At 31.5% G+C, this 23,263-nt stretch overlaps 1 protein-coding gene across 2 annotated transcripts; it reads left to right on the top strand.

Moving 5' to 3' along the window:
• The first annotated feature begins 7,122 nt into the window (after nt 1–7,122).
• LOC131947398 (uncharacterized) lies at nt 7,123–9,628 on the top strand. Of its 2 annotated transcripts, none has more exons than XM_059308614.1 (4): nt 7,123–7,290; nt 7,593–7,696; nt 7,900–7,954; nt 8,713–9,628. In XM_059308614.1, the coding sequence occupies exons 1-4, from the start codon at nt 7,206–7,208 to the stop codon at nt 9,093–9,095; spliced, it is 627 nt and encodes a 208-aa protein (XP_059164597.1). In that variant the 5' UTR covers nt 7,123–7,205; the 3' UTR covers nt 9,096–9,628. The 2 variants fall into 2 exon arrangements, with proteins under 2 accessions (XP_059164597.1, XP_059164596.1); XM_059308613.1 differs by having other exon boundaries at nt 8,710–9,628.
• The last annotated feature ends 13,635 nt before the right edge of the window (nt 9,629–23,263 follow it).

Raw genomic sequence — 23,263 nt, 5'->3', positions numbered from 1 at the left:
ACCTACACATTTATTTTCTTTTAAATGGAATATAATCTCATAGAAAAATAAATCGGCAACCAAATGTGTATTATAGTGCAAAATAAATTAAAAAAAAAACATTCGTATGCGCTTTTTGAGAAATCGGAAATAGGATAAAGTACAACTTCCGGTTACCAGAAATTACTCAACATTTGTCAGAAATAGATCATTAGATCTTCTACATATATGTGACATTTCCTCCATCGAACTGAAAAAAGTAATTAAGTTATATGATTTTGAAAAATTTAAAGTTGAACAAGTTTCACTCCCGGTTACTGAAATCGTTGAAAAGTTATAACAGAACTACAAATTTATATATGAACTTATGTTAACAAAGCATTTGCGTGTCGTACGTATTGAAACTACGAGTATATTATGTAATGTAATACGTCACTAAAGGTACAATAAATAAACTAAAGTTGTTCTGTTGTACTTGATAATGAACAATTACAAGATCTGCACAGTAAACCTTTTGTATTGTTCATTTCAAGTCAATTAATGAGATATTAAAATGTTAATCAATGTAATCCTTACTAATGTTTTAAAGTTATTATTATTTTTAGATTTAATCCCTTGTTCGTCTTATTATTTGAAACACAAAGGGATGATGTGACGTTAATTAAAATTAATTAATTAATTGATTTTAAACTGCAGCTCTGTAAATGTGTAAATATGGTCTGTCTTTCTTTAAAACATCACGTCATGGTTTATCTGTCTAACGAACTTCGTTTAGAAAGTGTTTATGTCCGTGTATTCGAAATGCAGAGAGTGAAATATTAGGATAAAAAAATAAGAGATTGAGGTTTGAATATTGAACAAAGGTAATAAAAAGTATATAACATTTACCGATTGGTTATCATTGTAAATTATAAGCTAGCTTTTACTATTGTTATATTTAAACGAGAAAATCAAAAGGTAGAATTGTCATTAAATCACAATTGTTATATAAATGTGTTTTAAAATATTTTTTTTTTTCAAAGCAAACTTACCGATGAGATGAAAATCGTTAGACAATTTTGAACAAGTATTTTCAAGTTCACCCAGCTAAATTAAAATAAAATAAATAGATGAAAGAATCGCATATTTACATAGGCTATAATACATGATTGGTCTAACGATACTAGAGATTATAAAAACATAAGAAAGGAAAATGGTTAACGTATATTCTTATTTAAAGTAGTAAAATTATGTCTCTGTAAATTAAAAGATAATGTAGTCTAATAACAGAATTTTACTGAGTAATATAGTATTTATGAATGTTGTAAATTATTTTTATACAATTTTTAGAAACATACCTTCTTTATTCTTTCTTCCCTAGTTTCCAAGTCATGGTTAAAGATTTGAATCAGTTTGTCAATGGGCATCAATCTTTGTTGTAGGAGTTTGTACATCACACTGTGCTAAAGAAGGACGATCATAATTAAAGATTTATACAATTAACTATTTTTGTTGTATATTAAAACTCACATACCATTAATATTTATATAAAAGTTATGATTGTAGGTAAAATTAGTCAACTGCCACTTTTAACAATTTGAAGTAAATAAAATTTCAAGTAATAATATAAATGTGTACAAAAAACACAGCAATTTAAAATTTACTTTTGATTGCAACTTTTCAAATTGGGTTGATGTTTTGGCAATGTTTTTTTTATTTTCAACTTGTAAAGAAACAATCAAATCAGAATGGCGTTTAATTTCTTGTTTCATTTTGTCTCTTATATCTTGCATCTCTTTGTTTATTTCGCGCACTTTGTTTTCATATTCTTTCATATCTAGAGACAGTTTCTCTAGTGTTTTGTTTGACTTGTTTTCTTTTTCTTTTAAACTTTCAATTTCTTTGTTCAGCTCCTTTACTTTATTATCTTGTTCACTCATTTGTTTTCTGAGGTTTTTAAAATTCTGCTTTTGTTTTTTAGTCAGTTGTTCAATGTTTACCCCCACGTCGCTCTGTTCTGTTACAAAGTTATCTCTCCATTGTTTTATTTCTGATATGTCATCTGTAGACTTGTGTTGTGTGTCCTGTAGTGAAGATAGTGTTGTTTCAATATAGGCGAGTCTACGCTCTAGGTCAGGATGTTCTTCAACTAAGAATAGTCGAAAATATAAGTTTGTAATTTTAAATGTACGAAATCTTTAATAAAATAGGGTGTTAAAAATTAAAGTCTGTAATTTAACATGTCTCGAACCTTGAGAAATAGAATGTTGAAAATGAAATTACACCAAGGTATATGATGATGCTGTTTAACGTGTTATACCAAAGCATAATATAATATACCAGCTGTGTGTTGGACTTGTGTCTTGAGTTGTCTTGTTAGAAATGTTGCTGTTGTCTGTGTGTCAGGCTGTGGTAAAGATGGCGTTGGTTTGTTGACATCCTTGTTGTCCTCGTCTGTTGGATTGGGATTAAAAGGTTTTTTTTTTAAATTACCGTTAAAGTTAACAATGACTTTGGTGCATATAATATGATTATTGTTTATATATTTAAAACTGTAATGCATATGATAAAACACTCTGATGAAAACAAAAACTTTGAATAAGATACACATTTATACAAACACAAAGTGTTCCAAAATGTCTAGAGTATACAAATCGAACATGCTGTTTCTCTTTTGCACGGCTGTTTAGGAATTTAAAAGTAGATACCAAATTATCTAAAAAACGTATAACTTCCAATAAATCCTTAAGGCTTTTTAAACGTGTCTTAGGGCGAGTACAGTTGCACAAAGCGAGTGTACATTCTTCAATTTTATTCAACGTTTTAAGAGTCACTAGTGAAATATCGAATTTATATAAATAAAAGTGGTTAGTTAGTCGGTCGACAGAATAAAATTATATCCATTTAACATAGTGTCTGCAATGTCGTTAAACTAAACTTTAAAAAAATCCATTGCATTTTTCTCAATAGAAACGCTTACTACTACATGACTATAGGCTTTGAGATTTTTAATTAGAAATTATAAAAACTATTAGAGTACTGACTTAAAATGTGTGACGTCACATCCAACAAGGCCGTGGCTGCTGTGTCTAGTTCTTGTGATAGCTCGATGTAGCTGACAGATGATTGGTCAGTTTTTTCTTCTAGCCACGCCTCACTTTTTGCTACAACCTGTCATGAAAGACAATTTAATTTATGTTTCTACCGTTCAGATTTTAAGTTTTTGTTGTTGTTAGAAATGCACAACATCAATTAAACTTTTAACACTACATCTTGCTGAATGTATAAACGTTTGTTTAAACACATAAGTGTAAAGATTATTGTAAGTTGGTAGAAACTTACATTTTTCAATTCTCCTATAACAGGTTCCAGTAATTGTATCTGTTGTTCCAAATATTTCTTGTGCTTTGTAACAAGCTTGACCTGAATTCTTGAAGGCATCTATATAATAATATTACTGTCACTTTTAAACTTAATGTTTTAATATATAATAAATTATTGTGCATATAAACCAGAAAGTTTTATATCCACCCATCGCCAGCACCTTTCAATAACACACACGTCATAAAATATGAAATTAATGTTAACATCCTATGGAGATTATTTATGTAACATTGGGACGTGAGGTTTTAACATATTCTGTTGTTTGACTGTAATATAGTATTCTGTTGTTTAGATGTAACATATTCTGTTGTTTAGATGTAACATATTCTGTTGTTTGACTGGGTATTGAGTAGGTTGTAAGTTAATGACTTCTCGTTTCTGTTATCGGTCGTTTGTGTATCATGTCACAAGTGTATCATGTGTTTTGTTTAACCTCTCTTTTGTAAAATCTAGCATTAAAACCTTATGTGAGCTATCATTTGTGTTTTGATTTGGGGTTCAAATTACGTTTAAGTACTTTGGTTGACTTCATATGAACTTTGATTTTCAAACTAAAAGGAGAGCACTTTAAGATATCGTGCGTTCATTTATTTATAAATCAACAATAACTGATAAAACATTTATTTTAAGTTCGAAATAAAAATGTCCTGCTGTGTTAGTGACACCCCAAGTTTATGTTTTTGTGTTGTATGTTAGCGATAGTACATGTGTGTAGTTTTGTGTAAGACGTGTTGTGTGCGGTTGGGCTAGTGACCTATTTAAAATAACATATGTGTAAAGACTTTTAAAGTAAAAGATATTAGGTAATACAGTTTTTTACACACAACACATTAAATGATACTTACAATTTCAATTCTATATCAATATCAAAGTAATGCCAACTAAAAACTTTAAATAACAAATCTAGGTGTGTGAAACTTTGTCGTCTTGACAACTTTGTTACCTAAACAGCAGTTAATTTCGGGATTTCCCGTTAAACTGTTTCAGTATCATATACAAGCTAGTGTCTAGCCGCAAAACGAACCAAACAGAGAATATTTACAGCCTTCAGTCTGACAACTAAATGTACTAAGGTCAAATTAACGTAGGTAAACAATACATAAGTTGTATCATAATAATATAATGGTAAAATGTAAATATTTTGAGTTTAGTTGATCAATAAATCGAGATATTCTAACATTACTTTACTTCCGGTATTAAACGACTATGTCGTTCCTTATAGTAGAAATTATGTTGTAGAGCTTGTGTTTCTGATATTTCAAGTGTAAATATGAGATTAAGATTTGGGTTGTTTGTACAGTAGGTATACAGATGATGATGTGGTTTATGGATTAAAAAGTTAGAGTTAAGGTTGAGGAATGAAATGCATGTAAAAATAAAAATAAATAGGGCACCTTAAAGGGAAAATGAAAATATGTGTTTTATATCTTGTTGGGGTCATGAGTTTTGTATTGACCGTTTTATACAGACAATAAACTGTGTTTGAAATCAGAGTTTCTTCCAGACATCTCTTCAGGGTGGGTGGGGCATATGTATGTATAGTGTTTGAGTGAACTTAATTTTAAACCCGTAATACTGACTAATTTTTAAAAGTAGGTAACCTATAAACTAGAAGCACGTTTTTTAACCACTCATCTCGTATTTAATTTGTTTAGATGCGTCCTAGAATTCAGGTAAAGCTTGTTAAAGAGCACGTGAAATATTTAGAGGAACAAGTACGAGTTATGGAACCTGCATTTGAAATTATGAAAAAAGTAAGTAGTCAGCAGTTATGTGTCAGTTTTTTTTATTAACAAATTCTATATTATACAATCATGTACTAAGTTATTCAGTTTTTTTCACTTATGCACTTTTAACATTAAAAGGCAGCAGAAAAAAGTAAGACGTGGATAGAAGATAAAAGGACAACCCGTCTATCAACCCGTCGAGCTATGCCAGGAACATGAGTCAGCGACCATGGCAATGTTGGATGCATGTTCTAAAATTATGAGTAAAAATTTTAATTCATTTTTAGAGCCTGCGACTGCTCACACAAAAGTCACGAGTTTGGGTCTCGGCAAATCTTGTTCATATGGCGTGTCCTTTTAAGGGATCATCATGGTCCAATGGTAGACTACTTTTACCGCGTAAATTATCGAGTTCAGATCTCGGACTCCAGTTTGTGTGACGTATCTAAGCCCATTTATCTCTGACGGGTACATAATCCTGTTTAGGGAAACAAAGATGGCTGAGCATACACCTTAACAAACTATCCCTTGTATTCTGATGTCATTAACACCAATAATCACTACTTCATCTAATTGTCCTGGAAAAGATGATGACGACGATGATGATGATAATGATCATGATGATGATGATAATGATGATCATGATGATCATGAATTTACTTATTGTTATTAAATAAATCATAAGTTTACATTTTAAACATAATTACAAAAAGATCAAGATTATTTTTTTTTGTATTTTATTTTATTTTATTTGTATTTTTTATATTTTCCATTGAAAAGTTATCGAAGGCAATGCAATCAACTAACTTACGCAAACAAATATGTTTAGTGTATACTTACGTCGTCTTGGTAAATGCAGAAACTGATACCATTGGAAAATGATTAATAAACCATTAATGCAATGAAAAAAACTGTAGTTATAAACTCTTCATTCTGTATTCATATAAAACAGATGAAAACAAAGAGCCGGTAGATGTCGAGGAAGAAGCGCCATCATTATTTCAGCCAATACCACACACTGCAGCAACAGAAAAACTTGACTGTTGCGAATCTACACCCAAAGTGTTTAATCTATCTAAACCTACCACGGTTATAAAAGCAAATTAGGTTAAACCAAAGAAATATGTTAAATCCGAATAAAACAGTTACTAGCATTGAAAAAATTGTAAGGCAAACGATACGATTTTATAATCTAGTTTTAACATTTGTTTCATAAATTATTACTTTCAAATACATTACAGAGATAGTTAGTAGACAACCTACACAAAATAAATACAGAGATGCAAGTTTATAGAGATGAAATTAAAAGGTTATTGGATTTGATTTCCGACTTACAAGACGTCGGAAAACAAAATGCTGTTGAAAGATCTACCCAATTCGAGGATTTATATGCTAAGGTAGTTTTGAGCTTTTAATAACATATTTCTTAACAGCTAATTCAATTGAACACAACAATATATTATTTATATGTTACATATTGGATTGTACTGTCTCTTGAAACAATTATATTCCTACTGCCCCACACACACAGTCTAAGTAAATTTTTTTTTTAAATTGAATATGTTTTATAATATGTTAAAATTACATTTGTAGTATCTCTGTAGTTAAAGTTTGAAACTTCATTTTGAAATTGTTTATTCTGGGATCCATCATGATGGTGGGAGTGGAAGTTCAATTTTCCCATCTAAACCATAATGAATTTAAGGAAGCATCATTGTGTTTATCGATCGATTGTTGCCACATAATTTGAAATAGTGATGGGGTGACCGTAGAGAATATAACTCCCCAATGTACATGATTACGTCACTGTCATTCTAAGTGTTAAATGTTACTTTAAAATCCCTCCTTTTAGCACAGTGTGATGAACAAAGTCCTACAGCAAAGATTGATGCCCATTGACAAACTGATTCAAATCTTTAACCAAAACCTGGAGACAAGGGAGACAAATATCAGAAAGGTAAAAAAATAAAAACATATGTATGGTTTTTTTTAACGAGCACGAAACTTATATAGTACTTAAACCCTTTTAATTATTTTTATTTTCATTTTCGAGTCTTAAAACTCAAAATATAAAATGATTTTTAAACACAGAGGTTTAAATAGATTAAATGGAAATTTAAGCTTTAATTAAAATGTATGCTATTGTATAATGGGAATGTAATTTCAGCTAGATCTGTAGAAGTTCATGTTAAGAAATTGTTGAAATGTGTCCACGCACTTCGTAAGTTGTTGTTAATTTTTTTTTAACAAGTACATTTTGATGAGCTTTTTGTAATGATTTTCTGTAATTTGTAAAGTTTAACTCTACTTTAAATGTTTTATAGACAGTTAGCTACACAAAGTTGACATGTCGTTTATTATATATATTTTATTATATATATATATATATATATATATATATATATGTATATATATATATATATATATATATATATATATATATATATATATATATATATATACAGAGAGAGATTTGTAACTGTATCAGTAGTGGATTTCATTATTATTATTATTTTAATGCAGAACAAGAAGTTAAAAGCCATTTTGATTGCATTATAACTTTACAAGAAGATAGAAACAAAAATGAGGCTAATATTTCAAACACGATTGAAACTTTTAATTTGAAGGTAAGAAAAAATTCTTTTCACGGCAAATCTTACTTTCTTCTTATTTGAACATATATGTCTAAAAATAAAAACATTGTTTTAAAACGCAGAACCTTTACGTAGCTAATATATAACACAGTAAGATTTATATAGGAATACTAAACTAAATATGTGCCAATTATTGAAGTGATTTAACAAAAATGTAATTTAAAATTTCTTTAAAGATTGAAACTAGCGCGAAAGAAGTTTTACGGCTGTCAACAGATTTAAAAACATTAGGTAAGATTTTGGTGCATTATATTTTGCTTCAAATTTTTATTTTCAGTTTAAAACTTCATGTTTCATTGACTCATTAGTTGTTTCTTTAAAAAAAAAAGGGGCGTTGTCTAGTGGTACAATACACACTGTTAACCCTAAAATTTGGACCCGTTCACGAGACATGTGTCCAAGTGATGCGATGCCTTAGGGAAAAATTAAATAGTCAGAGAAAAACACTCACTGTTCATGCTTCTTGAGCCGTAATACAATAAATATGTGTGAGATAATTCCTGAACATAACATTCCGTTTTCTAAAATCAATTGTTTATTTTATTTAGGGTTTAGCACACCGAACAGACATGGACAATCATTAAAAACACAGTGTGAGACACTTGTCTCTAACAGACTACGATTGGGTTTTCTTCTAATGCACATCATCTTTTGTAGTGTCATGGAAAAACAAAACAACGAAACTCACATATGTCCATATTATCAGAGAAAGTGTATAGCAAATCGAGTAAACTATAAAATTCATCATAATTGCTACTTTTTAAAATATCTTCACAAATAATATGTAGTGATAGTAAACATTATTGTATCGTTTTATTATTGTAATTGTTACATAGGCCTACTAGCTTCTAAACATCATTTGAAGCCTCCGATATAAAAATAAAACGTTAACACAACCACCCACCACAAAGCACAAATACAAACCCCACATAGTAAAGTATTCTGATAACCCTCTCTTTAAATATGTAAACAATGATTTTTATCAGCAGAGCCCCGTGTGTGTTCACCTTACTTCTGTCAAATTTATTTGAAGACCGACAAAGTGTTCGCTGCAGGGTCAATTATTTCTACATTCCAAAGTGTTATGGAACGTAACGGCAGCCATTTTAATCAGACAACAGGAAAACTTGTAGCACCAGATGATCGATGCTATCTTGTTATTGTAACGTTACAGGAGAGTGATGGTAGACTGATTAGTGTAAGGGTATGTGTTGAAGGCAATTCTAAAAAAAGTGTATTTGTAACTTCAGCTGTCTGTGTTTCAACTATTGTTGACATGAAGAAAGGAGAAAAACTTTACTTTGAATTAATTTTGGCAGAAGTACGAGCTAAGCTACAAACTAGCAGTGGGTTCACTATAGTTAGTTTATAGATGTGTATCGTAAGTACAAATTTTAAAACATAAAATAAGTAAGCTAAAGTGCTTTTAGAGATCATCTGCATATGTAGTTGTACGAATTCTGAAAGCAAAGATGGGAAAACCTAATGTTGATATCGATCAATGTCTGTACCTAAAACTGCTAAATTGTTTTTAGAGGTAAATATATAAGAAGTGAACAAAAAAATCGGGCTTGTGAGGTGGTATACTTGTAATAACTAAGCCTATAGAGTTGTATATGTAAAAGGCATAATGAAATCTATCAATAACATAGCCTTTCTAGGTCCGAGGTTTGATTATCGTTCAAAGACTAGTAAAAGACACATCAATAAGTTATGTCAAACACTAGCACCAAGTATAGAGTATCGAATATACCAAATTTTATTGCCAGTCTTAATGATCTCCTATCTCGTTGTGGGTCTGTCAGATATTTGGTCACATTTACGGTAAAACATCTGATCTTGGTGGGCCGTGTGGGGTCAGTCCATCTGTACTTTGGGTTTAGGCCATATCAAATAAAGAAATGAGTGGGCGAGTGTTTTTTTATGCTAATAATCAGAAAGATACTTTATGAGTTGATATTTGTATAATAAAAATGATTTTAATGTCTAACTAATAAAAACAAATTATCATCATGGCATTTTGAAAGGGTTATATTCATACACTAAAGCAAATTTCATGGAGTTTTAAACGTATTCCTCGAGTCGATGCAACAGTACCCTATGAAAGTGCCAAAGGAAGAGATCACGAATTTTACACTCTGGTTATGTTTCTTAAATACATTTTTCTTGAAATGATGTAGAAATAAACCAATGTTTAATATTATCATGTAGATTTAATAAACTAACCTGTTTTATTCTGCTCCTCAACACTAATCTGTTACAGACGATATAAGCAGTCTACTGGCACAGCACTCAACACTAAAATCTCTCATATATCATAATATATAATTGACGTCAAATATTCATTACATATATTATGTTTATCAACAGTAAATGATTTTGTAAGTCTAATATGTGTCAAATGAAAATAACGATGTTCTAAGGTTAGAATTTATTCAACTAAATTTATATAAAGATAATATGTCATGTGCTTCTAATTTCGCGATCGATGTTTCTTGTAGCAATTATGTGTTACACTTTTTGTTACACATACACATGTTTATATAAATAATTATATAAAAAATTATTTAGTTTAATAGATGTAACGATTTTCGTTTGTGTTGATGTTTGTTAATTTAAAGATACAGTGTTACTAAATAAAGGAAAACATGTTTTTAATACAGATAAGCTGTAATTTATGTCTTAAATTTCATTTGGTTTGTCTTAAGGCTTATGCTGACAGTTACATATTTAACGTTTTATTTTTTATACAAACCAAACGTATTCAAATACGTTTGTGCTCCTATACAGTGAAGTCAATGGTACATACTTATATTCTATAACGTTGGTCAAGTAGAAAACATAATAAGTGATCATATTAAATCAATAGAAACAAAATGATAACTAAACAAATATCATGTAAACCATTCAAGTGTTTGTAGACATGCAGTCCACACACTTAGTAAGTTGTTCGCGTGTGTTTAACATGGTGGTTACATAATTTTTAAAATTTACTATCAACCATATTTTGTGTTGTACTTCTATAAACTAACGATAATAAATCTGCTGTGCCAGGATAAAGCTGCGCTTTGATCTGCGTGATTCACATAAAAGTAAAGTTCTTGACCTTTCTTCATGTCAACAACCACTGACCCAGCAACGCTAGTGTCGGCACATTTCACTTCTATAAACGTACACCACTCGTCTCCAGCCTTCACACCAACTCCAATCAGTTTATCTTCCCATTCATGTACAGTGACACAGACAAGATATAAACCATCATGTGGTGATACAAATTTTCCTGTTGTTTGGTTAAAACGTTGACCATTATATTCACGCACTTCATTAAATGTTGAAATAATTGATCCAGTACTGACAGGTGTGTGAACAGCAAGCGTTACATGACAAGCATATCTGTTACATACACGTGACTCTGTTGATTGGAAAACATATGTACGATATACAATAATATACATGTTTAATTCCACATACTATTATACATGCTATGAATATGTAACATGTGCAAGTGTGTGATTACATCATATAATTAAAAATAAAAACAGAAGACAAGCTATCTCTCTACAAATATAGACTTGTGGATTCTTTTTACATAATTCTCCATAACAGCACTGATTGAAACGATTAGTTTAGTAACTCCCCATTTTTCTTTTGTTAGTTTATCGTTTCCTGCGTAATGAAATTATTAGTTTAGTACCATCCACAAGAAATATGATAAGCGTTACTTTCTAATTATATATGCGTACGATAAGTATTAAAAGCCGTAATGCATTAGAAGATTGTAAAAATAAATATGGCAAGTCTATTAACACAAAAAAAGACCAGAAACAATAAAATAATAATCTTGACGTGAAGACAATTAGAACAAAATATGTTCATGTTATATTGAAGATTTCATTATTGCAGCTAGAACACACTGTTTTAGTAGCATAAACCTAAAGGGCTAAAGTTTTTGTTTACATCATAAAATATCTTCAGCTACATACAATTCTTACTGCGACAGATCTACCTGGTTTTTAATGCATCAGGTGAGGAACCCAATGTATGGCGAAACCCACGGATCTAGTGGCTGATACCATGGGTGAGTGAAATGCTGGAGTCGTTTTTTTTTTATATTATGCTGTGTTTGGCTAACGAAAATCGCTCAAACTTATACATGGTATTATGTTTGATATCAAAGAGGCTAGTAAACTAAAATAGGAGAGTATGGAGTTTGCATCGATATTCTACAATAAAGTTTTATATTTAAATCTAGATAGAGATAATATAGATTGACCAATTAACTTATATCATGATGTAAGATTATTATTTTCCAAAAGAAACTTACCGATTACATTAAAATCCATCGTCAACTTTGATATAACATTTTCCATAGTTTCCAGCTAAATAAAAATAACGTGTAAATTAAAAGAATAAAATTATCACATAGCTGCGTAAATCATACAATAGGTCCACTCACTTTACAATAGCAAAATGTAATTACATAAACTAATTTTTTAAGCACTAACTTGTTTTTTTTTTTAAACTAACATTAGATATCACTTAATTATCAATTTTCATTCAATGGTCTAAAAATAACTTGATAATTAATGCGCAATGCTACAGACTATACAGTAATTATATGTTTACAAACATACCTTCTTTGATCTTTCTTCTCTAGTTTCTAAGTTCTGATTAAATATTTGAAACAATCTGTTAATGGGCATCAATTTTTGCTGTAGGAGTTGGTACATCAGGTTGTGCTAAATGGCAGATAATTTTAATGGATTACTACAAGTTTGACTATTTGTTTTGGAGATTAAATTGCAGCAATAAAAACTGCTCTAAGTATAGCTTTAGAATCAATGGTCTTACTGTTGAAAAAATTAATAAACTGACTTAATTTAATGTACAACTTGTTTATAAAATGAGTAGTATATACATTTGTCAGCAAATGTATACCCAATTAATTAGCAATCTTAATGTTTACCTTGAATTGTAACTTCTCAAATTGCGTTGAAGTTTTGACCACGATTTTATTATTTTCATCTTGTATAGAAACAATCAAATCAGAGAGGCTTTTAATTTCTTGTGTCATACTGTCTGTTTTATCTGTATAAGCTTGCATCTCTTTATTTATTTTGTGCGTGTTGTTTTCATATTCTTTCATATCTAGGGACAGTTTCTCTAGTGTTTTGTTTGACTTGGTTTCTTTTTCTTTTAAACTTTCAATTTCTTTGTTCAGTTCCTTTACTTTGTTATCTTGTTCATTTATTTGTTTCCTGATGTTTTTAAAATTCTGCTTTTGTTTTTTAGTCAGTTGTTCAATGTTTACCCAATTGTCACTCTGTTCTGTTACAAAGTTGTCTCTCCATTTTTTAATTTCTGATATGTCATCTGTAGACTTGTGTTGTGTGTCCTGTAGTGAAGATAGTGTTGTTTCAATATAGGCGAGTCTACGCTCTAGGTCAGGATGTTCTTCAACTGAGGATAGTCACAAATATAAGTTTGTAATTTTAAATGTTCCAAATCTTGAAAAATAGACTGTTAAAAATGAAATTAAACAAATGTATCAATCGTACATTGGTTTACAGTATATGATTCTGTTATTTGACGTGTAATTCAAAGAATAATATGATATACCAGCTGTGTGTTGGACTTGTGTCTTGAGTTGTCTTGGTGATTCTACTGTTAGATATGTAGCTGTTGTCTGTGTGTCAGGCTGTGGTAAAGATGGCGTTGGTTTGTTGACGTCCATGTTGTCCTCGTCTGTTGGAATCGGTTTGAGTATTTTATTGTAATTACAGTTGAAGTGAACAAATATTTCATAGTACATGCAATACGTTCTACTAGTTTAGCTCTAACGCAAAATACGTAATACTCTGATGAAAAAAACAACAACTATGAATGTGATCTAAATTTAAACAAACACCATTATTTCCAAAATGTCCGAAACATATAGATATATATCGTGTCCATTTATTTTAAATTTAACTTTTACATGACTGTTTATCGAATATATAATCATTAGTATTTAAAAAAACGTTTAACGTTCTATTAACCCTTAAGGCTCTTCAGCCTTGTTTTAGGGCGAAAAATGTTACACGAAACGATTGTAAATTCTTCATTTTTTTCAATGTAAGGATTTACAAGATTGACTAATGTGATGCCGATTTTATAAAAATATAAACATAGAAAGTGTTATGATATTCGGCCGACAGTGAAATTATATCCCTTTGTAACAACATCAATTTCATTGTTGTTATTGTGGGGACGTTTAATAAACTCACACGAGCAATAGTAGAAACTTCAACTATAACTTTATTTACACTTTATACAGAAAATTAATAGATCCATAGTAAATCCATAGTCACAACTGGTATAAGTACAATCACAGTCACGAATCAAAGTGACGTAGTGACATCCTACATTCACAGCCACAGTCTTCAAGCGCAAGCACAAGTCCAAGTCCTTTCGTTCACCTTGCGCTCCCCTTTTATTCACAACTTTCTCTCCCCTTACGTCAATGAGCGATCTCATCCAAAAACATGGAAAAACACACGACGATCGCTCAGACAGTCCTTCAGCTAGCCAGGTACTCTACATTCATGCAACTTCATGTAAACACAATAATATAAACATACCTAATTATACAGTCTGTGACACGTCTCCCCTTCAAATAAAATTTTGTGTAACAAAATTTATAAATACAATATTGGTAGGGCAGGACCATGTGCCAGACAACAAAAATTTTTATACATCTCAAAAAACATGGAAAAATACATTCTTTGTAGACTAATTATATGTAATATATTCAAATATGAGAAAGAAAAACATTTCTATTACCCAGTAATTGTAGTATAAACAAGACAAATGAGTTTAATAAATTACCAAACTAGTCTGGTACATGACTTAATTACCAAAACATAATACATAGTTGAAATTATCAAAGACTTAATTCAACTCATAATTAAAATAACTATATCCTATGTGGTAAAAAAAAAACTTCCTTATCATCAAGGCATGTTATTACCACGCATGAGTAATATACTTTGTTGTCTACCCTAGTTGACCCATTTCAGACACATCTAGGTCACAACACAATCACATTCCTGCCTTCCACAGGTAATGACTAATACACAATTCATCATTGAGACTTCCGTCTTATTGTTATGCGGAATAAATAGTCTCTAACTTTTACCTTATACATTATTCTCTGTTAATTGATAGTATAGAATAGGTTTAACATAATACAGTTTATATTCTTTTGAAATAGTACACAATTTATATTTACTGATACAAAAAGTTTGATATCCGTAGTTTACAGTTACAGACTGTACAATATTAAGAAACTGTCAATTGATAATTTAATCTTATCACCCTTGTTTAACTCTATAGCATGAGTAATCGTTCTTGTGTAGTTGACGATGGCCTGTTTGCCATCTCTCCCTCAAATTGTATGTGTAGCTTTTAGCTTTGCTACCATAATGATTTCCTAGATTTCGTGTAACTTGTGTTACTTCATTTGTTTTAATATTCTCCTCTGGTTTCTGAACGTCAGTAGTTTTCTTGCTTTGTGTACGTTCGTTTGGTTCATCATGCAACTTAATATAAATATTATGGCATTGCTTTGGCTTCTCATAATACGTCTTGCTTCGGTATCTTTCATTAGAACTTGATACATTCTTTCTTAAATTACTGTATTTCTCACAAGACTTTCTTTGTACATAATTTTTTCTTCTCTGATTTGCCAACCTATGCCAACATTGATCTTGGTAATGGCCTGTTTTCCCGCAGTAAAAACATCTAGATTTTGGCTTCTTATAAACATGGTGACTGTATTCATAGTTTGCTAAATTTCTTTTACTTTCATTCTGTGCATTAATGACATTAATGATATTCTTATTAACATGGTGACTGTATTCATAGTTTGATACGTTTCTTTTACGGTCAGTTTGTAATTTATTGACATTGTAGTTTCTAGTTATTGTTTTATCTTCCTTAACTTCCTTGTGCTTCTTTATTGATTCTAGTTCACACATAAATTTCTGGGTTAATTTCTCCATTTCTTTGTTAAATTTATTCTTGTGTTCTAGTATATCTTCTTTATAGTTTGACTCCAATTTCCTAAGTAAATCTTCAATAGGTACGTTCTCTTCATTGTGGCTTATTAAGTTCACTGATTCATTAATCATCATTAGTTTATCATGATTCCTGCCATTCTCCGATGGACTTATTAAATCATCACTGCCATTCACTGATGGGCTTATTAAATCATTTTGACTGCCATTCTCTGATGGACTTACTTAATACAACTTTCAATAATATTCTCGTGTACCTGCGTTTGAGTCAATAAAGAGTCAATCTTAAGACACTCTAATGTATCTGTCACCTTTAAATCATTATTAAGTTCAACCTCTGTTTTATCCTTGGGTTTCAATTCTTCCTGGACTATGTTACTCTGTTCTTCATTCCAAAGGTTGCCAATATTTACTTCTTCAAGTTCTGCTTTAAATTCTGTCTGTTCACTTTCTAATTTTGGTTCATGTACGTATGTAAAATCTCTTAATCTATCACGCATTATTTCTATCCCATCGTCTAATTCTCTCATTGCTTTTCCATGAGCTAGTCGGGGTTGTTCTGTTTCTTTGCCCCATGCTTCTTTTGCTTCTTCTGTGTCTTGTTCAAGTCTTAATGCCTAGATCCCTCGCCATTTCCATATATTCTTCCAGTCTTGACATCTTGACCATCGGAATGTCGAGCTCCCTCATTAGCTCTTTAAAATAAGTACGACTTGACATTTTGATCAGTTTTCTATTTATGACATAAAATGTAAAGTCATATAATATTAGTTAACAATATGTATGTGTTAATTTATTTAACAATATCCTTTCTTGGTTTCTGGCTTGTCAGTTGATATCGGACATCTGGTAATCCATGAAAAGTTCATAGTACATATATACGTCCAAAATAGTAACGTTCACTTTGTTAATAAATTCCAAATAGTTGAAGAAAATTTCAAAAATAGTTCCAGTAACTTTTTCATAGAAGAAATTTGTCCAGTTTTAAATAAGACAGCTTTAGTAACAGTTTAGGAACAGTTATAAATAATAAACTTGATCTGCTAATCCACAGTAGAAAAGAAACACTAATACTTGATCAGCTAAATCCTGATAGAAAAAACACACATTTAGGTGTAACAATAACCTGTTACAGACGATATTTATTCGACATTGGTTAGACAATGTCGAAAATAATGTGATAACAATTATCACGTTGATTACTTGACTTGACTTTAGATAACTTTCAATAACTTGACGTACTTGCTTGATATACCAGCGTTGTTCACTGGCAAACAGTGGAAGACCACTTCAGAAACGTTGAAAACTGCTTTCAATAATAATGTGACAATTCTTTGATCACTTGTGGTAACACTGTAACTTCGTTGAAGATTTCTGACTTCAATCTAATCCATCAATGTAACAACATCAGTGTAACAACTTAAGTATACGTCCACGTCAGCAAACAAAGTAACAAATGTTGACCATTTCTGACAATAATGTATCAGCTTCTTCAATCACCTGACTCCAATGTATCAACACGTCTGATAATAATGTAGCAACACTTCTTCAATTGCTTCTGACAATGTAACAGTAGTAGTAGACGCTCACTTCTGACAATATGTAGCAACTGGTGTTGCCCCCACTTCTGACACCATATGTAACAACATCAATTTCATTGTTGCTATTGTGGGTACGTTTAATAAACTCACACGAGCAATAGTAGAAACTTCAACTATAAAACTTTATTTACACTTTATACAGAAAATTAATAGATCCATAGTAAATCCATAGTCACAACTGGTATAAGTACAATCACAGTCACGAATCAAAGTGACGTAGTGACATCCTACATTCACAGCCACAGTCTTCAAGCGCAAGCACAAGTCCAAGTCCTTTCGTTCACCTTGCGCTCCCCTTTTATTCACAACTTTCTCTCCCCTTACGTCAATGAGCGATCTCACCCAAAAACATGGAAAAACACATGACGATCGCTCAGACAGTCCTTCCGCTAGCCAGGTATTCTACATTCATGCAACTTCATGTAAACACAATAATATAAACATACCTAATTATACAGTTTGTGACACCCTTTAACATAGTATTTGCAATAACTGTAAACTAAACTGTAAAACAATTTTGTTGGATTCTTCTCAGTAGAAACACTTCATTACTGAACACACATGACACATGACAGCAGGCTTTGATATTTAAAATTATAAAAATTATTAGAGTACTGACTTAAAATAAGTGACGTCACATCCAACAAGGCCGTGGCTGCTGTGTCCAGTTCTTGTGATAGCTCGATGTAGCTGACAGATGATTGGTCAGTTTTTTCTTCTAGCCACGCCTTACTTTTTGTAACAACCTGGTGAACACAAACGTAAACACTATTTCAACTGGCCAGGTTTTGTATGGCTGTTTTATGAGAAAATGTCAAACGTAAAACACTTTCTACCGTCTAAATGGTATATTACTACTTAGGCCTATATAATGTTTAAATCTCTAAATAGTATATTTAAAAACAATATATATTATTTAATGAAGATACTAGGGTAAATTAATTTTACTTTTCGAAATCTGTTTTGTGTAATTAAAAAAAAAATGTCTCAACAGAGCACCCATTAATATGTTATAAAATTAGTAGTAGCCTTAAAATGTTTTAATCTTACATTTTTCATACGTTCAATCACAGGTCCCAGAACTTGTATCTGTTCTTCTAAATAAAGTATCTGTTCTGTAACAGCCCTAACCTGAATTCGTGTAGGCATCTGGTTTAAAAATCGAATCTTCACTTATCACATTTTTTTGCTAGTCGTATTAGTCAATGTGATACATCATAGATGACAGAGACATTTGGTTTACTAACAAGGGTTAAAGAGAATAGTTTTAATCTCTTATGCTTATGACAGATGTGTTGAAATAATTTGTTTCATGAATCATAATTGTTTTTTTTTTAAAAAAAGGAGTAGAATGACGTTTATCCGTGGTTGTTACGATCGTTGATGCAGAGATAGGTGTAAACATTTGCAGACGTGTGTGTTAGCATCTGTGTAAATATACATTGCCAGCCCCCCCCCCCCCCCCACTACAGCATGACTGCTACAATACAGCAATAAAATATCAAAGTGTGATACCAAGGTGTGATACCAAGGTGTGATACAAAGGTGTGATACGAAGGTGTGATACCAAGGTGTGATACTAAGGTGTGATACCATGGTGTGATACCAAGGTGTGATACCAAAGTGTGATACCAAGGTGTGTTACCAAGGTGTGATACTAAGGTGTGATTCCAAGGTGTGATACCAAGGTGTGATTCCAAGGTGTGATACTAAGGTGTGATACCATGGTGTGATACCAAGGTGTGATACCAAGGTGTGATACCAAGGTGTGATACCAAGGTGTGATACCAAGGTGTGGTACAAAGGTGTAATACAACATTGTGATACAAAGGTGTGATACAAAGGTGTGATACCAAGGTGTGATACCAAGGTGTGATACTAAGGTGTGATACCATGGTGTGATACCAAGGTGTGATACCAAGGTGTGATACCAAGGTGTGATACCAAGGTGTGATACCAAGGTGTGATACCAAGGTGTGATACCAAGGTGTGATACCAAGGTGTGATACCAAGGTGTGATACCATGGTGTGATACCAGGGTGTGTTACCAAGATGTGGTACCAGGTGTGGTTAATTAATTTCAGCAGTTGTTTTACAAGCAATTTGTCGCTAGCAGGATATGGGTTAGTACGAAAGTAATATATATATAATTACTTGTAGTGACAAAACGTATACATTCGTTGCAAAATGTTTTTTAAATACATATTAATACTACGGAAAAAATAAATAAAACAGGAGTAATCTCCCTAAACATTAACGGTATATTCGTATATCGCCCTAAGTCGGAAGGCACTTTCAGTGCAATCGGGCGTTAAAAAGGTTTATAAAAATGTATTCTTAAATAACTAAATACAGTATATCAGTATAATTGTATCATAAAAGTGCATTTGCTCAACTATCTAGTCTGTGATAAGTCAGATGTCTAAAGTTTATCTATCACTAACTTTAGGTTTGCTAAATGTAAACTTACATTTGACTGAATAATCCTAAATTCTAAGCTGTTTTGGCATTTGATTTAATCACTCTAGTTTCAATACACTAACAAATTGTGACTCCACTTAATCAACAATGTGTGAAGTCATGAACACAAGTTGCAGCTACAACTTAGAGATGCCTGCTTTATGTGTACTTTGTACTGACCCGTCCTTTGGCTTCATTTCATACCATTAATCTTAGTTTAATATAAACATATGTAGCACAATATCGTGTTATCATTGACTGGTTTTATCACTTATATCAGCTCTAAATCAGGTGTGATCAAATCAAACAGTACATGACTGCTGATAGACTGTTTATAAGCTAAATTGCTTGTCAGTGAAATATTTCTCTGCAATACACAAAGTCAGCGTAGAGTAAATAACAAGCAAATAAGATGGGTGAAATATAAACCTTGGATCTCGGCCTTTTAAAATCTCAGTGGACGCCCAAGTTAATGACGAGCCATTGCTATGAAAATGATAAATGCTCTCTTCACACTAATCATTCATGTTTTCACAACCAAGAAATCCACCCACCATCCCGAAATTCCAAGTGTTCTCTTTACGCTGATCATTTCAAGTTTTCACAACCAAGAAATCCACCCACCTTCTTTACATTATGTGTTAATTAATGTAGTGCTCGGCACATATTTGCGAGAAAAGAACTTTACATTATATTTCGATATGGTTTTGAGATGTTTGCATATTATCTGTCTATAGTGAAGAAACGTTTCGTACACAAACTATTGCTTAAAGCGATACCACTTTAATTAGGCTTTTCTACAACACATGGAACAGCAATAGATATTAACCAATTTATAATTTGAGCTAACTTTTATTAGACTCACCGTGAATAATACAAAATATATTTGCAATACAAACAGAAATGTTAAACTTGCAAAATACATTTATATGTATCAAGTATAGAGTAATATCTATGATTGTCAAATTAGTTTTACTGCATCCTTTTTTTCATTATTTTCTTATTAAGGACTTAATAATATTACAAATATACAGTCTTAGTATTATATAAAGCAAAAGTAATGCTAGATAGAGTTATAAAACAGACATGTTATCTTCAGTGTATAAAGTAAATAATCCTAGCAATCCATTAGGCAGACTATGTAAAGTTCTTGTATTTCTTGACCTCGGCATATGAACAGAAGTTTTAGTTATTGAGTTAGGTGGACATTAGACCTAAGCGGACTCGTGGACGCTGAACTTGCTGGATCCAGATTCTATCTTGAGACTTTCAAGTTAGCAGCCTTTTACTCTACTGCATAGCCACGCCGTTACCTCTTCAGTGTATAAATATAATTATAAGCTCATAGCGAGAATTAACACTTATGATAATATTCAACTGAGATAATATTTTGATTTTAAATTTTTGAAATACACTATATTACTTTCAGCTAAATTCTTAAAATAGTGAAACTGCTTCCTTTTTGCAGAAAAGACCCTGGTCCTGATTGTAGAAATTTAAAATATAGTTCTTGACCTTTCTTCATCGGAACTACAGTTGATCCGCAAGCAGAAATATTGTCAGCTTTCGCGTAAATAGTTTTATACTTTAGTTTTCTAACTTTTTCATGACGTCACACTCCGTTGACTCAAGCACATGGACAAAAATTGTGTCTTCATGAATTCAGCCCACTTATAATGATTATTATTACTAAATGAATAGTTAATTTAAGCTTCAAAATGCTAATAGTTTTATTATTGACTATTTTATGTGTATTAACAGTTTATTTCACATATTATAATAATTGAAGAAGCCATCTTTGGTTACGTTTTTGCGACATCAGCAACAAAACATAAAATTGTACTTGGGTGCCAAGCAAGTGTAGAGGAAAGTGATGCGTCGCCTAGCTAGTGAAATCGTATATTATGCGTTAATACAATTGGTTTTTATTCTATGATTTATAATGATTTATCTACTTACCATTCCGATATAAATCTTCCCCATTTATCTTTGCAAAAAAGCGACGCAACCCTACCACTTTTTTTCTTATTTTATCGTTACACAATACGCTTGGTTTCTTTTCTAAATGTTATAAGAGTCATCTACCTACCAGTCCAGGGTAAACCCTTACGATTTTAGTCGACAAAATTGCACAACCCCCCCTCCCATCTTGTAAAAATGATGGTAAACGAACTTTCCAGGTCTCTGGTTCTTAAGATTGTACTTCACATTTACCCAAGCAATGCAGAAAGCAGTTGAATAAAGACATGTATCCGTTTAATTAACTTTTATCGTTTATAATCCAAAACTTCAGCTTATTAAAATTGACTTTTATCGCTTTTTGTGCTTCCCTACTGTCGGCAGCGGACTACTCCACCCGCTGCCCCTCTACATCAACTAGACCCATGGGTAGCCTACATTAAGGTAGACAGGTCCATGCTACTTCAGTGATAGTAATTATATACCTGTAGACGTGTTTGTATTAAGATTGTATACTAGTACAGAAAGCAAACCAAACACTTGCGATAATATAAAAAACCACCAATCAAACAGCCACAACAAATAAAGCAATCACACTTAACTTAATCAACACGACTAGACAAAGAACAGAAGACAAAAACAGACTAGTAGCAACGGCTATTTATGGATCGACTATATTGGAATATAGAATAAGATCTTGTTTTATTTTTAAAAACTGTGGCGAACAGATATACATTTTAACGCGAATCATCTTCTTAACGGTCTTGAGAGTTGTGTTTGATGTGCGAAAACACGTAAGCTATAGTGGTTTATTTCTCATTTTAAAAAAGAAATAAAACTCGATTAGCCTTGTTTAAGTTACGTAAAAATGGCATTCTTCACTAAACCTTAACCCAACTAAATAAACTAAGCATTTTTTTAAATCCCTAATTAAACCCAGACCCCCCTCTCCACACACAATATATCTCCTTATTTACTGTATGTCTTTATATTTTAAGTTGTTTTAACTTTTTAAAAGGCTTATTATTTCTTTAATCAGATGTTCATATTACACGCGAAGTAACTTTCTGCCTGCCTAAAGTTTCTTACTTTTATTATGCTTGTGTAACACAGGCGGTGCTGTAAGTATTATTTAGAATTTAGATAAATAAATGGAAAGAGTCTAGATATTTGTTGATTACCGGTTGTGTTACGGACAACAGAGCTCAGCTCTTAGTAACAGGGTAGCATGTCCAACATGCATAATATATATATATATATATATATATATATATATATATATATATATATATATATATATATATATATATATATATATATATATTATGGTCTATATATTGTCAGACTTATGTATATGCTATTTATGTGTGCGTGTTTGCGTAGGTGTTAATTCACATACACTGTTACTGACTAGAATCACAAGAGCGCTTTTTGTTTCGAGAATAACTGTAATTTATTTATTT

This window comes from Physella acuta, unplaced genomic scaffold (genome assembly GCF_028476545.2).
Source record: "Physella acuta isolate Inbredline_101_S28 unplaced genomic scaffold, ASM2847654v3 ptg000592l, whole genome shotgun sequence".
In the NCBI taxonomy this organism is placed as follows: domain Eukaryota; kingdom Metazoa; phylum Mollusca; class Gastropoda; family Physidae; genus Physella; species Physella acuta.
Note: the sequence above shows the minus strand (reverse complement) of the source record. Positions and strands in the feature narration are given on the sequence as shown.

Excerpts from the sequence above, each read along its gene's own strand:
- LOC131947398 (XM_059308613.1), top strand. The coding sequence starts at position 7,206 with ATGCTATTGTATAATGGGAATGTAATTTCAGCTAGATCTGTAGAAGTT. Across the intron at positions 7,697-7,899 it reads TTGAAACTTTTAATTTGAAG|ATTGAAACTAGCGCGAAAGA; the intron begins GTAAGAAAAAAT and ends ATTTCTTTAAAG. Across the intron at positions 7,955-8,709 it reads AACAGATTTAAAAACATTAG|CAGAGCCCCGTGTGTGTTCA; the intron begins GTAAGATTTTGG and ends GATTTTTATCAG.